We start from the raw sequence: 10,650 nt of genomic DNA on the forward strand, positions 1-10,650 counted from the left end.
ATTATTTTAAGAACGATTCTCAGGTTGATTTCAAGCCTTGAACAACAACTCTATCTTCTTGTTAATTCAAGAGAGACATAAATGTCGACTCGGGATTCATAATCAGTAGGGTAGTTTGCAGATTTCATAGGTGAAATTGCACACAAACAAACAACAAAATCACTCATATTCTGAAATATAAAGGCAATAGGGAGAACAAAAGGAATTGAAGAAGCTACAATGAAGAGTAAGAGAAGGCAGTGGAGAGAAAGGAAGAAATGATTAGGAGCTGAGGAATTTTGTTCTTGAATATAAGGCCAATTTTAGTACGAAATCAAAGTACATTTTAAGACTCATTCCAACCAATAGCTCACATGTCACATCCATGATCCCAAACTTAGATATTAAAAAACAGAAAGAAATCTTCGACGGGTAAAATTGTGAAAAGGACAACGTAATAAACAATCAGAAACCAGATGGTGTATTCTCTTCCACCTAACAAAAATGGTTCCAAGAAACTGTCTAACTTCTGCAATTTTTACTCTTCTCACTCGCTTTTCTCTTGATTCTTACCTTTCTCCCAAAAACAACTCAAATGGGGCAGGGAGGGACGTCGAGAGTACTTCCAGCTTGAATTTGACCCCAGCCAATAAGACGCCAGTGCTTCTCGACCCGACGACTTAGAGCAATCTTCTCCCCCTTGCTGGTGCAAACAGGGGAAGTAAGCTGCAGTTTTGCTAAATCGTTCTTTACTGCAAGTACTCTAGCACCCGTAGACATGGATCCTATGTTCAACATTAGAATCTCCCCCTTGGCTAGCTTTGATACTTTTCCCTGCCTTTCTGATCCTTTTGTCCTGACACCCAGGAGCCGCCGCAAAAGGAAAAAGTTTACCTGCAAATACAAGGGAGGACAACTCAAAATGAACAATTTTTATCGACAATTGTCCCTCACTTTTTCGGGACCAAATCATTCATAAATTTCCATATAATGTCCAAGCTAGCAAATCAGAGCAGCCTCGAGAGAAACTGGGGATGGCATTTTTTTTCTAATTGAAAACTGAGTTTTCATCGCAAAACAGTATCCCAATCAAAGGAGCCAAACAGATAGCTATTATACACAAACGATCTCTTGGAGAATGTATGGAGACTATTGCCTAAAGAGAAGCATTAAACTTGGACCAAACCTCCTCCTCCCAACGTCTCTCGAAACCTCTATAAATCCAACATAGAACTGTGAAAAAGCAAGCATGTAGTAACATTTGGATTTTCACCCCTAAAAGTGGATGCAGTTGGTTTTGGGTTAAGGCATGCAACATTATACTCCAAACAACTCAAAAATAGAAATCGACTAAATGACATACTCACTGATTGTTTCCAAAAGAGCACAAAAATACCAAAAATTCTTGCTTTAAACAATTTCCANCAAAAAAAAAAAAAAAAAAAAGAAGAGAGAGAGGGGGAGAGAAACAAGCAAACGATAATCTGGGAAGAAGTAGGGAGGGCGAAAGAATGTTAGAGTAGTCTTGGGTTGCAATCTCAAGGTCTTCATCCATTAACTAAGAGAGAACATTCAAATGTTAAGAACATTACCTCTAGCTCAACAAAAACATCAGGAAGTGAACCAACTTCCCCAAGAACCTGACCGACCAATCTGTCAGCACGAGTCAAAGTGGGATCCATAGTTGTGCCAACCCCAATGAGACCTCCAGGGACTGCAAATTGCAGCTCATTTTGCTCCGCATACAATGAAACAATCCTTGAGTATATTGGAGTGCACTTGATATTACCACTTTCATCCTTAACAACAATCCCCGGACGAACTTCAATAAATTGATTCACCTTTAAAACACCCTGGAAAGAACACATTTTAAATATTTGCACCATCAAAACTGTGGACAATTTTTCTAAAGGTAAAATGAGTTTAAAAATGTGAAGTGGTGACATGAATTCCTTGAGAAGACATTATCCAGAACAGGTTCAACTGAAAATTTCAGGGTGGATGAAATTGAAACATCCAACCACCGAAAGAAAAAAAAAGCTAACAAAATATTTTTACTACTTTTTTACATGTTTGCTTGAACTCATAAACTAATAACTCAAAACAATCCACAAACTTGGACAAAGTTCTTAACTTCAGGTAACTCAACTTATCGAACAAGATCACCTATATGCAAAGTCAAAAACCTCTTTTTCAACTTTTTACACCAAAACCAAAAGATAGATGGTAATTGAAAAGGATAAATCACATTTGTCAGTTCTGGCCATATTCCAGTAACTGTCTTTATCATAAACAAGCACATAATGCACTATTACAGCATATCAACCATCTGAATGCTGGCTTTAAATACTTCATACCATCACAATTTCAACATGAATTGATGATTGTATTTTCCAAAAAAAAGTAATAAGTATACCCGTAATATGCTACCACCAGCCACACCACCTTTGATCTCATCAACTTCAAATCCGGGTTTGTTGACATCAAAAGAACGAATCACGATCATATTAGGAGGTGAGACAAAGTTCCTTTCTGGAATTGGAATTTTTTTCACTATATACTCGCAAACAACATCAATATTATACTTGAGCTGAGCAGAAATTGGCACTACTGGTGCACCATCAGCAACGGTTCCCTACCAAAGACATTAAAAGGACAAAATGAATACAGTGAAAATCGTTCATATGAAAATATCAATACCTTGACACAATAAAGTAAGGAAAGCTAACCTGAATAAATTTTTGAATAGCTTCATGTTGATTGATTGCCACATTTTCCTGAATAAGATCAACTTTATTCTGGAGGATTATAATATGTTGAAGGCGCATAATTTCAACAGCAGCAAGGTGCTCAGAAGTTTGAGGTTGAGGGCAGCTTTCATTGGCAGCAATCAGAAGTAATGCTCCATCCATAATAGCTGCTCCGTTAAGCATGGTAGCCATAAGAATATCATGACCCTAGGGAAAAAAATGAAACATGTTATGATAAAAGGGAAGAAATAAGCTTTGTGGTATATGAATGGTGAATAACCCGCCATACAACAAAATCAAGGAGTAAAAACCCATGAAACTCATAAGAAGACATAACTTATCTAATTGCTGTTCACAAAATGTGTATGGATCAGATTACTAACTTAACTACACAGATGCAATAATTCAACTTACCGGGCAGTCGACAAAGGATACATGTCGCAATAGTTTCATTCTGCAATTTTCAAATCCAGGCACATCACATAAAGGACTGTCTTCCTTTCCACTTCCATACGCCCTACAAAGCATGTTGAGCATGTTAATTAACTACTGGAAGTCAATTGACCTTTTAAGTACAAGTAGATGTTGTGTATGCTAGCAACATATAAAAATTGAAGAAACACCCACTTGTAGCTCATAGGCCGAGGGCACTTGTCATCTTCACATTTGTATATCTTTGCATTGGCATACCCCAGCTTAATGGTAATGTTACGCTCCAGCTCATTCTTAAAACGTACAGTCTGCAGATTTGACATTCCATGAATAGATACATCAGAATGAAGAAGTTACAATGTTTTCCTGGGGAAATTGTACTCATATGAACAAAAATTTCTTATGGAAAATAAATTCAAATCTCTGTTACTTTCTGTAAGCTAAATCCAATTCTGAATAATGCATCCATGCAAATACTACATGTTATTGAAGCCACTGTGAAATATATAAAAGCCCTGGGTGTTAGACAAACTACTAATGGCATTTTTCATCCTTACTGATCATTAAGAAACAGAAAGCTTATGGAATACTTTGCTTGATATTTTGTTCCCCTTAAAAATTCATACCTTGCTACTCTAATCGTTCAGAAAGAGAAAAGAGAAGGCAAGAAAAGTTTTTGCAACAAAAGATAATCCGAGGCACCTCTATGGAACTTAAAATCCAACCAACAATCGACCCAAAGAAGGAAGTCAGAATGTTACTATAAAGAATAGAAACCAAGATTAACCATCAGTGATGGAATAAACATTCACCTGGACTCCTGAAATTGCTTTTACAACGGTGGACTTCCCATGTGCCACGTGACCAATAGTACCTGGAAAAGATGAACTTAGTAATGGACAGTCAACTATAATAGTAAAATAAGATCTCCACGACTATAATTTTCCAGTATACAGTGTAATCAGGGATAATATGTGCGATAAAAGAATCATAAACAAAAGAAAAGTTACCAATATTAATTGTAGCCTGACGAGATATAACTTCAGGAGAAAGTGGATGGAGCTTTGTCACATCCAATTTCTTCAAGTCTTGTTCCATCAAACCCTTCCGCGACATCTTGGCTGAATGTCCCTGTGCAAACAAGTTCGGATGTCTTACTTGGTTATTTGTGAAGTTAAACCAGAGAGAAACTAATCNAAAAAAAAAAAAAAAAAAAAAAAAAAAAAAAAAAAAAAAAAAAAAAAAAAAAAAAAAAAAAAAATGCAATTATCAGCACTGTCCACAACCAAGATAACAAAATTAACAAACACAATGGTCTAAACAGAAAGCATCTACTGAAAAAAGTAGTATCCCCAGATCAGAATAAACAACTTGAACAAAATTGCATACTTGAAAACTCAAACTAATAAAATACAAAGGAAATGATACTAAATCATAATAATAAGCTTAAACCCTTGACAAAAAAGGTAAAAAAAAAATATAAAAAAACTAATTTCGAATCAAAAATTGTTAATCAAACAAGTAGCCAGTGATACTGGATCATANAAAAAAAAAAAAAAAAAAAAAAAAAAAAAAAAAAAAAAACAGAAGAAAAAGCTAGGGAATTTTAGATGAAGGATCTGACTACAGCCAAAACAATACCGAAAATGATCAAACTTGCGCCCGCGAACTGAGATTATGGAGAATGAGCGACAGTCTGCCGTAGCGCTTGAAAGGAAGGGGAAGGCGAAGGTTCTGCCGGCGAGAGAAATTGGCTATTAGGTTTTTTCTGGCACGAAATTGGCTGTCAGGTTGGGAATATTATTTCCTTTTTTTTCTTTTTCTTTTCAATATTTGCTATTCGTGGGTCGTATTGGGTCGAATTGGGTGATAAGTTAGACCCAACCCTTCAAATGGTAGATTCTTCTAAACCAAAAACCCTTACAATGCTATAAACCCAAACCAAACCAACCCCTAAAAATTCAAGAAAAATAGAATTAGATTGGTTCGGTCCAATCCGTTTGAACATAACTTCATAACTCATATACAAAAAAAATCACTTCAGCCAAAAGTAGAAGATACAAGTACGTAGTTACGATTTCTTGAAATTAAAAAAATAATAACAATATAAGGGGTTCATCCATCGAAACACAATAAATGCTTGTATACACACAATCCATCCTTCAAAAGCACGCCGAAACTTCAAGAAAGTAGAGATGCAGCAAGCAACTGTTAGACGTCGGACCTGCTGATACTCAATCTGAAAATTCTCTGCTTTGAGAGATAGAGAAAGAGAGAGATTACCGGCGGCGGCGGCGGCGGCGTCTAAAAGAGAAGCTACCGGCGGAGGCGAGTGATGAATGAGAGAGTGAGAGAGAGATCCCCGACGTGAGAGAATTAGAGATTACAGGATGCTTGCGTTTAACAAAGGCTAGGGCTGGGCTCACAGAAATGGGCTGCATAAGAGGGCTAACATTACTCTTCTAATAATTAAAAATAATAAAGAAAATAGTTAAATGTTAATAATTGAAAAACAAACATTTTAAAAAGATTATATTGAAATCGATAGAATTTAAAGCTATCAACATAATTATATCTTTTTTTTTTTTAAATTTAAAAGTTGTAGATTTTAATATTTGTGAAATATTTTTATATAATAATAAATTTGGAATTATTGAAAATTAAGGAAAAGTAAGTAATGAAAGAGTAAAAATTACTTTAAAAAAAAAGAAAAGAAAAGGATATCAATTTTCTTATTTAATTTTCTACCGCTACACCATACACTCTCTGCAACTGCAATCTGCAACATACTTTTACTTTGTTTCAACTCAAATCAGATCAAATACTAATAAAGGAGTGTTCTAATGAATACAAGAGGAATCCCAATATGCTAATGGTCCAGATAAAACATGCCCATTCTTGAACTGACCACGCAAGTCCTCTAACAAAATGTTCGTAGCAAGAGCACACGCAAGTCCTCTTGTGATCGTGATCGTGATCATGACATAACGCCGATCTTCTTGGCAAAGTCATCTCCGTCTTCATCGTCCATATACTCTTCTTCAGGAACTACGTTGTCACCTTCTTCGTAATTGTATTCTCTGTCATCGACTTCCTCGTACTCGTATTCACCATCTCTCAGATCATCTCCCTCGTACTCGGGGTCTTCGAATGTTTCCTCATAAGCTTCAATCACGTGATCGTTGGTCGAATGGATAGGCTGAGAAGAATTGCGATGAGTTACGTTGATGTTCTCCTCTTCTTTCCCAAAAGTTTCAACTGGAGCGGACATGATTCCTTCAAGGCTATTTGCTTTTTGCTTGCTTGTTGATGACAGACCACCTTGCTCCACGGAGGGAATACTGGAGCGTTCTTTTAATCTTTCACTGCTTTCTCTTTCGGCATTATTCATAGGAAGATCAACAGCTGATTTAACTTGTCTCTTCTTTCTAAGAATCTCACTGAGAGACTTTGGTCCCTCAAACGACAGTTCAACTCCAGGTTGATCGTTATCGAAGCCTTTTCTTTTGCCAAGGGTTTGCTTCTCCTTGCTAACCACGTGTTTTTCGCCTTTCAGCTCGGCCAGACGTTTTGGAGCAGCAAAGTCAGATGTTTCATCCATTCCATCCCTCCCAGAATTAAGACCATTGAAATTTCTACGCTCATTGTTATAATCTACTTCCAGCTTGCCTTTCATTTCATCTCTATTACTTTCCTGATAAGACAAGGAAAGTGACCTTCCTGGTGACAATCTTCCCCCGGGTCTTCCCCGGTTGAAATCTCTTTCTGGCACCACATTACTACCTCTAACTGGTGATGGTATCCTTGGGAGCTTTATTCTACCTCGGAGACGGTTACTCATGGAGCTTTCTTGAGATGGGTGAGAATCTCTCCTAGAAGCATGATAGTTTCGTTCTTCAGGGCGATTAGCAACATTTTCATTATTGATCACAGATCTTAAACCATTTCCCCTTCTCTGCTTGTTTAAACGATGACGTAAATCCACATTCTGAACATGTTCAGGACTGATAGATTTTCGGGAGAGCCTCCTTTCCATCTGGGCAGACCCCAAAGACAGCTTCTCAGACGAGGTCCAACGCTGGTCCCAACCATACTGCCCCTTCCTAGTGTCATAATCATAGTCAGTTACATCATTATAAACATCATGATCAACATTAGCCATCATCTTATAATCAGCAGAATGACTGATGTCATAATCATTCATAGAAATCATATTTGCTCCATCATGACCTCTTGTTCTCCCATATTGTTCTTCACTGCCATAATAACCAGAGCCTCTCAGCTCATCATCAACAAGAACATCAAAACCTGGAGAGGACTCCTTCAAAAACTCATCAGCATCCTTACCATTCTGTAACCCATGATCATCAATTACATGACTCTGTTGCAGACGATTACCCCTACTTAATGAACTCTCATTTAAAATTGGACGAGATTTTGTAGCCTTATACCTTGAACCACCATCAGCCACTTTTGCAGGTGGTCTGCTCTTCTCATTGATGTTTCCAATCTTTGACGGCGCACCTTCGTCTTTCATTGCAAGCTTAACAGATGCATCACCAACTGACTTCAAAAAAATTTCTTGAGGATTCTTCTGTTCTTGATTGCTCCTCTGGGTACCCCCAGCAATTTTCTTCACACTTGGTTCACTAGCTTGGCCATTTGTTGCCATCTGAGGGACTTTGTTCGTTGGAACAGGGGATGGCCCATGCAAGAACGCACATCGATCCCCTTTCAAACATAGACCCTTCTGAAAAAAAATGCAGGAGACTGCTTGCTTACTTGAGTTCACAGGGGCAGATGGAATTGCTGAAGTTTGGGAAGGAATTTGAGAACTCGGAGTTGTTGAATGAGGAGTTCCTACCAAGCCATCAAGAGGCTAAAAGAAAACAGCGACGAGAGAGATAGAGGGAGAGATGAAAATCAGTGAACTTGGGCTTGAAAGAAAAGGTACCTAATTGTTTTCGCTAAAACTATCAGGATAGATTTACTAAAGAACAAAAACAGTTGCTACAAAGCAAGAACATAAAACTTACTGGATGTCGGAATGAACACTTTGGATTCAAGCAGTTACCGTTCAACCAGAACCAGCAATCCCTAGGATTGACCCGGGCATATTCACTATGGCGATACTCACATTCACTTCCCTGATGGAAATTACGTAGAAAGATATTACTGACACAATTCAACATCAATGATATATATATATATATATATATATATATATATATATATATATATATATATATATTTGTATCAACAACATACTTTCAACAGGCAATACATGAAACAAGCACATTCCTCACTGATGTTCCCATACTACAACACAAATGTCAAATAACTGTCTTGATTCTTAGGATGTATAACCAAATAAATTTTAGGACGTAGAACCAAATTAGTTAAAAATTTATATTGACCATCTAAATGCAAGGAAAAGTGAATTATTGTAACAGTCAACTCATACTAAAAGGCCAACGAGCACAACAGTTAAACTCTAAACAGGGATGAGAACAAAACTCTGTTATTAGATTCTTTTTCATACTCATGACTGTATATAATCCGATTACACAGATCAGATGTTTCCAATTTAGGATTTACGAAATACTGAAGGAAAAATGAAAAAGAGAAAATCCCATGAGTTCGAGTCCACTAGAAGTACAGAGATATGTATATATAAGGATTCTAAAAGCTGATAGACATCTAATCAATAATTAAAAACGTTAGTAAACATCTTGTTCCAGAACAAAATCTCAAGTATTTGGAAACATGTAAATTGGGGCACATGAAAAACCTTGAGGAAATATTCTACGACAGTCATACTTTACATTTGAATGCCATGCATTCAATTATTATCATAAATGAGTACCAACTCTGAAACAGAGGTTCTCCACAAGGCACAGGTTTTCATACATCTGCACACACATGTGACTATAAATCAAGAACAAACAGTTTTCCTTCCCCAAGTCAGTCACACAATGATTTTAAGTGGCTAACAAAGCCACAATTTGAGCCTACGTTATGGAGAGTTATGAAACTGGCAACAAAATTTCTTGAGGAGCTAATACACGAATTAAAGTAAAACCACTAGTGACTTGAGGAGAAATAAACGTCAAGTGCATTCGAAAACAAAATTTTCTAAATCCTAATTTTTCACTAGAAGCTGAATCCAAGGATCTTAACCTACACAGATCTTATTAAAGACGAGAAAAATCACCAAAAGAAACCAATAATTCCAACTTAAAAAAGGAAAAAGGGGCTCAAATCAAACAAAAAAAAGAGTAAAATCAAAAACCTTTTTACACGTCAAAGGCGAAGCAAGAAAGTAAACACAATCGGTATTCCTCTTAACAGCCTCCTCTTCTGCAGCAGATAGGGGTTGAGGCAGAGATTGTTGTGGCTGTTCAAGAACTTGAGGCCCTCCTCCTACCATAGCGATCGAAAAAAATAAAAAGGAAAAAGGAAAAACCCCACGAGATCTCTTCGGTCACAGATCCAACAACACCCCGATAATCCCCAAAATCCCAATAGCGATTCTGATCCCAAAAACTGACCACAAAACCAAAGAGCCAACCGCGACAGCGATTGAAGGGCTCAATAGATACGCACAAAAAAAGAAAAAAAGAAAAAAAAAACAACAAAAAAGCGGAAAACGCGCTGGAGCTCGGATGGAAGTGTTGTTAGTGAAGATTAAAAGGAGCGAGAGTGTAAAAGCGTGATCGGAAGGAGAAATTCATGAGGAAGAGAGCGGTGGTGGAGGAGAGAGATGAAGATATGGAGAAGAGAAGTGAGTAGAGGAGAGTATCAGAGGATTTGGGTAAAAGGCTAAAATTAAATCCCTAATTCGGAAAAGGAAAGGGCGGAGGGGACTGGTTGAGATGCCATTTATAGGCCGTTTGGGGTATTGGTTGGGAACCAGCAACCCTCTGGTTCTTGGAACCCAAGGATTGATTAGACCTCGCCATGTTTGGAGTGGTTGGGTCAATTTTTAAGCTTGTTTACATTTTTTTTTTTTTAATCTTCAATTTTTTGACCTAATAATTTATTTTTTATANAAAAAAAAAAAAAAAAAAAAAAAAAAAAAAAAAAAAAAAAAAAAAAAAATCTTCATCAGAGTATTGAAAATAACATCATATCAAACTATAGAACATACGAGTTCATTGATATTGATCAAAATAAGATAAGTAAGCTCAAATCATTTTTTTCCACCATCTCATTTGATTTAAAAGATAATAAAGTCTCTTCGACCAACGACTTCGTGCAATTCGTCCATAATGACCATATTCTAAGACCTAATTCACACAACGAATAAAGGCCGAATGGAAGGGGGCAGCTAGCTGACTGCTTCTTGGCCACGCCCCCTACAGGTAACAATCGTTTATAGCCACTTACATCTAGTTTAAAAACTTGAGTACAGTGTTCTCAAACGAACACTTTTCCGCCTCTACCACCTATTTGTACAATAACCCCTAGACAAAAGCCCCTTACCCTC

At 37.0% G+C, this 10,650-nt stretch overlaps 2 protein-coding genes across 6 annotated transcripts; both read right to left on the reverse strand.

Annotated features, from left to right (window-relative positions):
• Positions 1 to 265: 265 nt before the first annotated feature.
• LOC111803416 (eukaryotic translation initiation factor 2 subunit 3-like) lies at positions 266 to 5,589 on the reverse strand. Of its 4 annotated transcripts, none has more exons than XM_023687804.1 (9): positions 5,445 to 5,589; positions 4,172 to 4,292; positions 3,974 to 4,035; positions 3,357 to 3,469; positions 3,144 to 3,246; positions 2,709 to 2,936; positions 2,396 to 2,614; positions 1,572 to 1,832; positions 266 to 873 (listed from the first exon to the last, which is right to left on the reverse strand). In XM_023687804.1, exons 2-9 carry the CDS (start codon positions 4,275 to 4,277, stop codon positions 571 to 573), a joined length of 1,395 nt encoding a protein of 464 aa, XP_023543572.1. In that variant the 5' UTR covers positions 4,278 to 4,292; positions 5,445 to 5,589; the 3' UTR covers positions 266 to 570. The 4 variants fall into 4 exon arrangements, with proteins under 4 accessions (XP_023543572.1, XP_023543599.1, XP_023543591.1 ...); XM_023687831.1 differs by having other exon boundaries at positions 4,172 to 4,357; positions 5,446 to 5,561; XM_023687823.1 differs by lacking the exon at positions 5,445 to 5,589 and adding an exon at positions 4,804 to 5,400 and having other exon boundaries at positions 4,172 to 4,357.
• A 277-nt stretch (positions 5,590 to 5,866) lies between these two features.
• Positions 5,867 to 10,087, reverse strand: LOC111803402 (zinc finger CCCH domain-containing protein 17-like). Of its 2 annotated transcripts, XM_023687792.1 has the most exons (4): positions 9,454 to 10,087; positions 8,198 to 8,308; positions 7,613 to 8,040; positions 5,867 to 7,264 (listed from the first exon to the last, which is right to left on the reverse strand). In XM_023687792.1, exons 1-4 carry the CDS (start codon positions 9,589 to 9,591, stop codon positions 6,139 to 6,141), a joined length of 1,803 nt encoding a protein of 600 aa, XP_023543560.1. In that variant the 5' UTR covers positions 9,592 to 10,087; the 3' UTR covers positions 5,867 to 6,138. The 2 variants fall into 2 exon arrangements, with proteins under 2 accessions (XP_023543560.1, XP_023543551.1); XM_023687783.1 differs by having other exon boundaries at positions 5,867 to 8,040.
• Between the last annotated feature and the right edge of the window lie 563 nt (positions 10,088 to 10,650).

Source organism: Cucurbita pepo, chromosome LG01, assembly GCF_002806865.2.
Source record: "Cucurbita pepo subsp. pepo cultivar mu-cu-16 chromosome LG01, ASM280686v2, whole genome shotgun sequence".
NCBI classification, from domain to species: Eukaryota; Viridiplantae; Streptophyta; class Magnoliopsida; order Cucurbitales; family Cucurbitaceae; genus Cucurbita; species Cucurbita pepo.

Bases quoted from the DNA above. Each gene is read 5' to 3' on its own strand.
- LOC111803416 (XM_023687804.1), bottom strand. From the start codon at position 4,277: ATGTCGCGGAAGGGTTTGATGGAACAAGACTTGAAGAAATTGGATGTG. The intron at 3,470-3,973 runs GTGAATGTTTAT...TCAAATCTGCAG, and splicing joins AAGCAATTTCAGGAGTCCAG to ACTGTACGTTTTAAGAATGA. The intron at 874-1,571 runs GTAATGTTCTTA...TTGTATTTGCAG, and splicing joins ATGTTTTTGTTGAGCTAGAG to GTAAACTTTTTCCTTTTGCG.
- LOC111803402 (XM_023687783.1), bottom strand. From the start codon at position 9,591: ATGGTAGGAGGAGGGCCTCAAGTTCTTGAACAGCCACAACAATCTCTG. The intron at 8,309-9,453 runs GTTTTTGATTTT...AATTTCCATCAG, and splicing joins CGCCTTTGACGTGTAAAAAG to GGAAGTGAATGTGAGTATCG. The intron at 8,041-8,197 runs GTAAGTTTTATG...GTTTTCTTTTAG, and splicing joins AGTGTTCATTCCGACATCCA to CCTCTTGATGGCTTGGTAGG.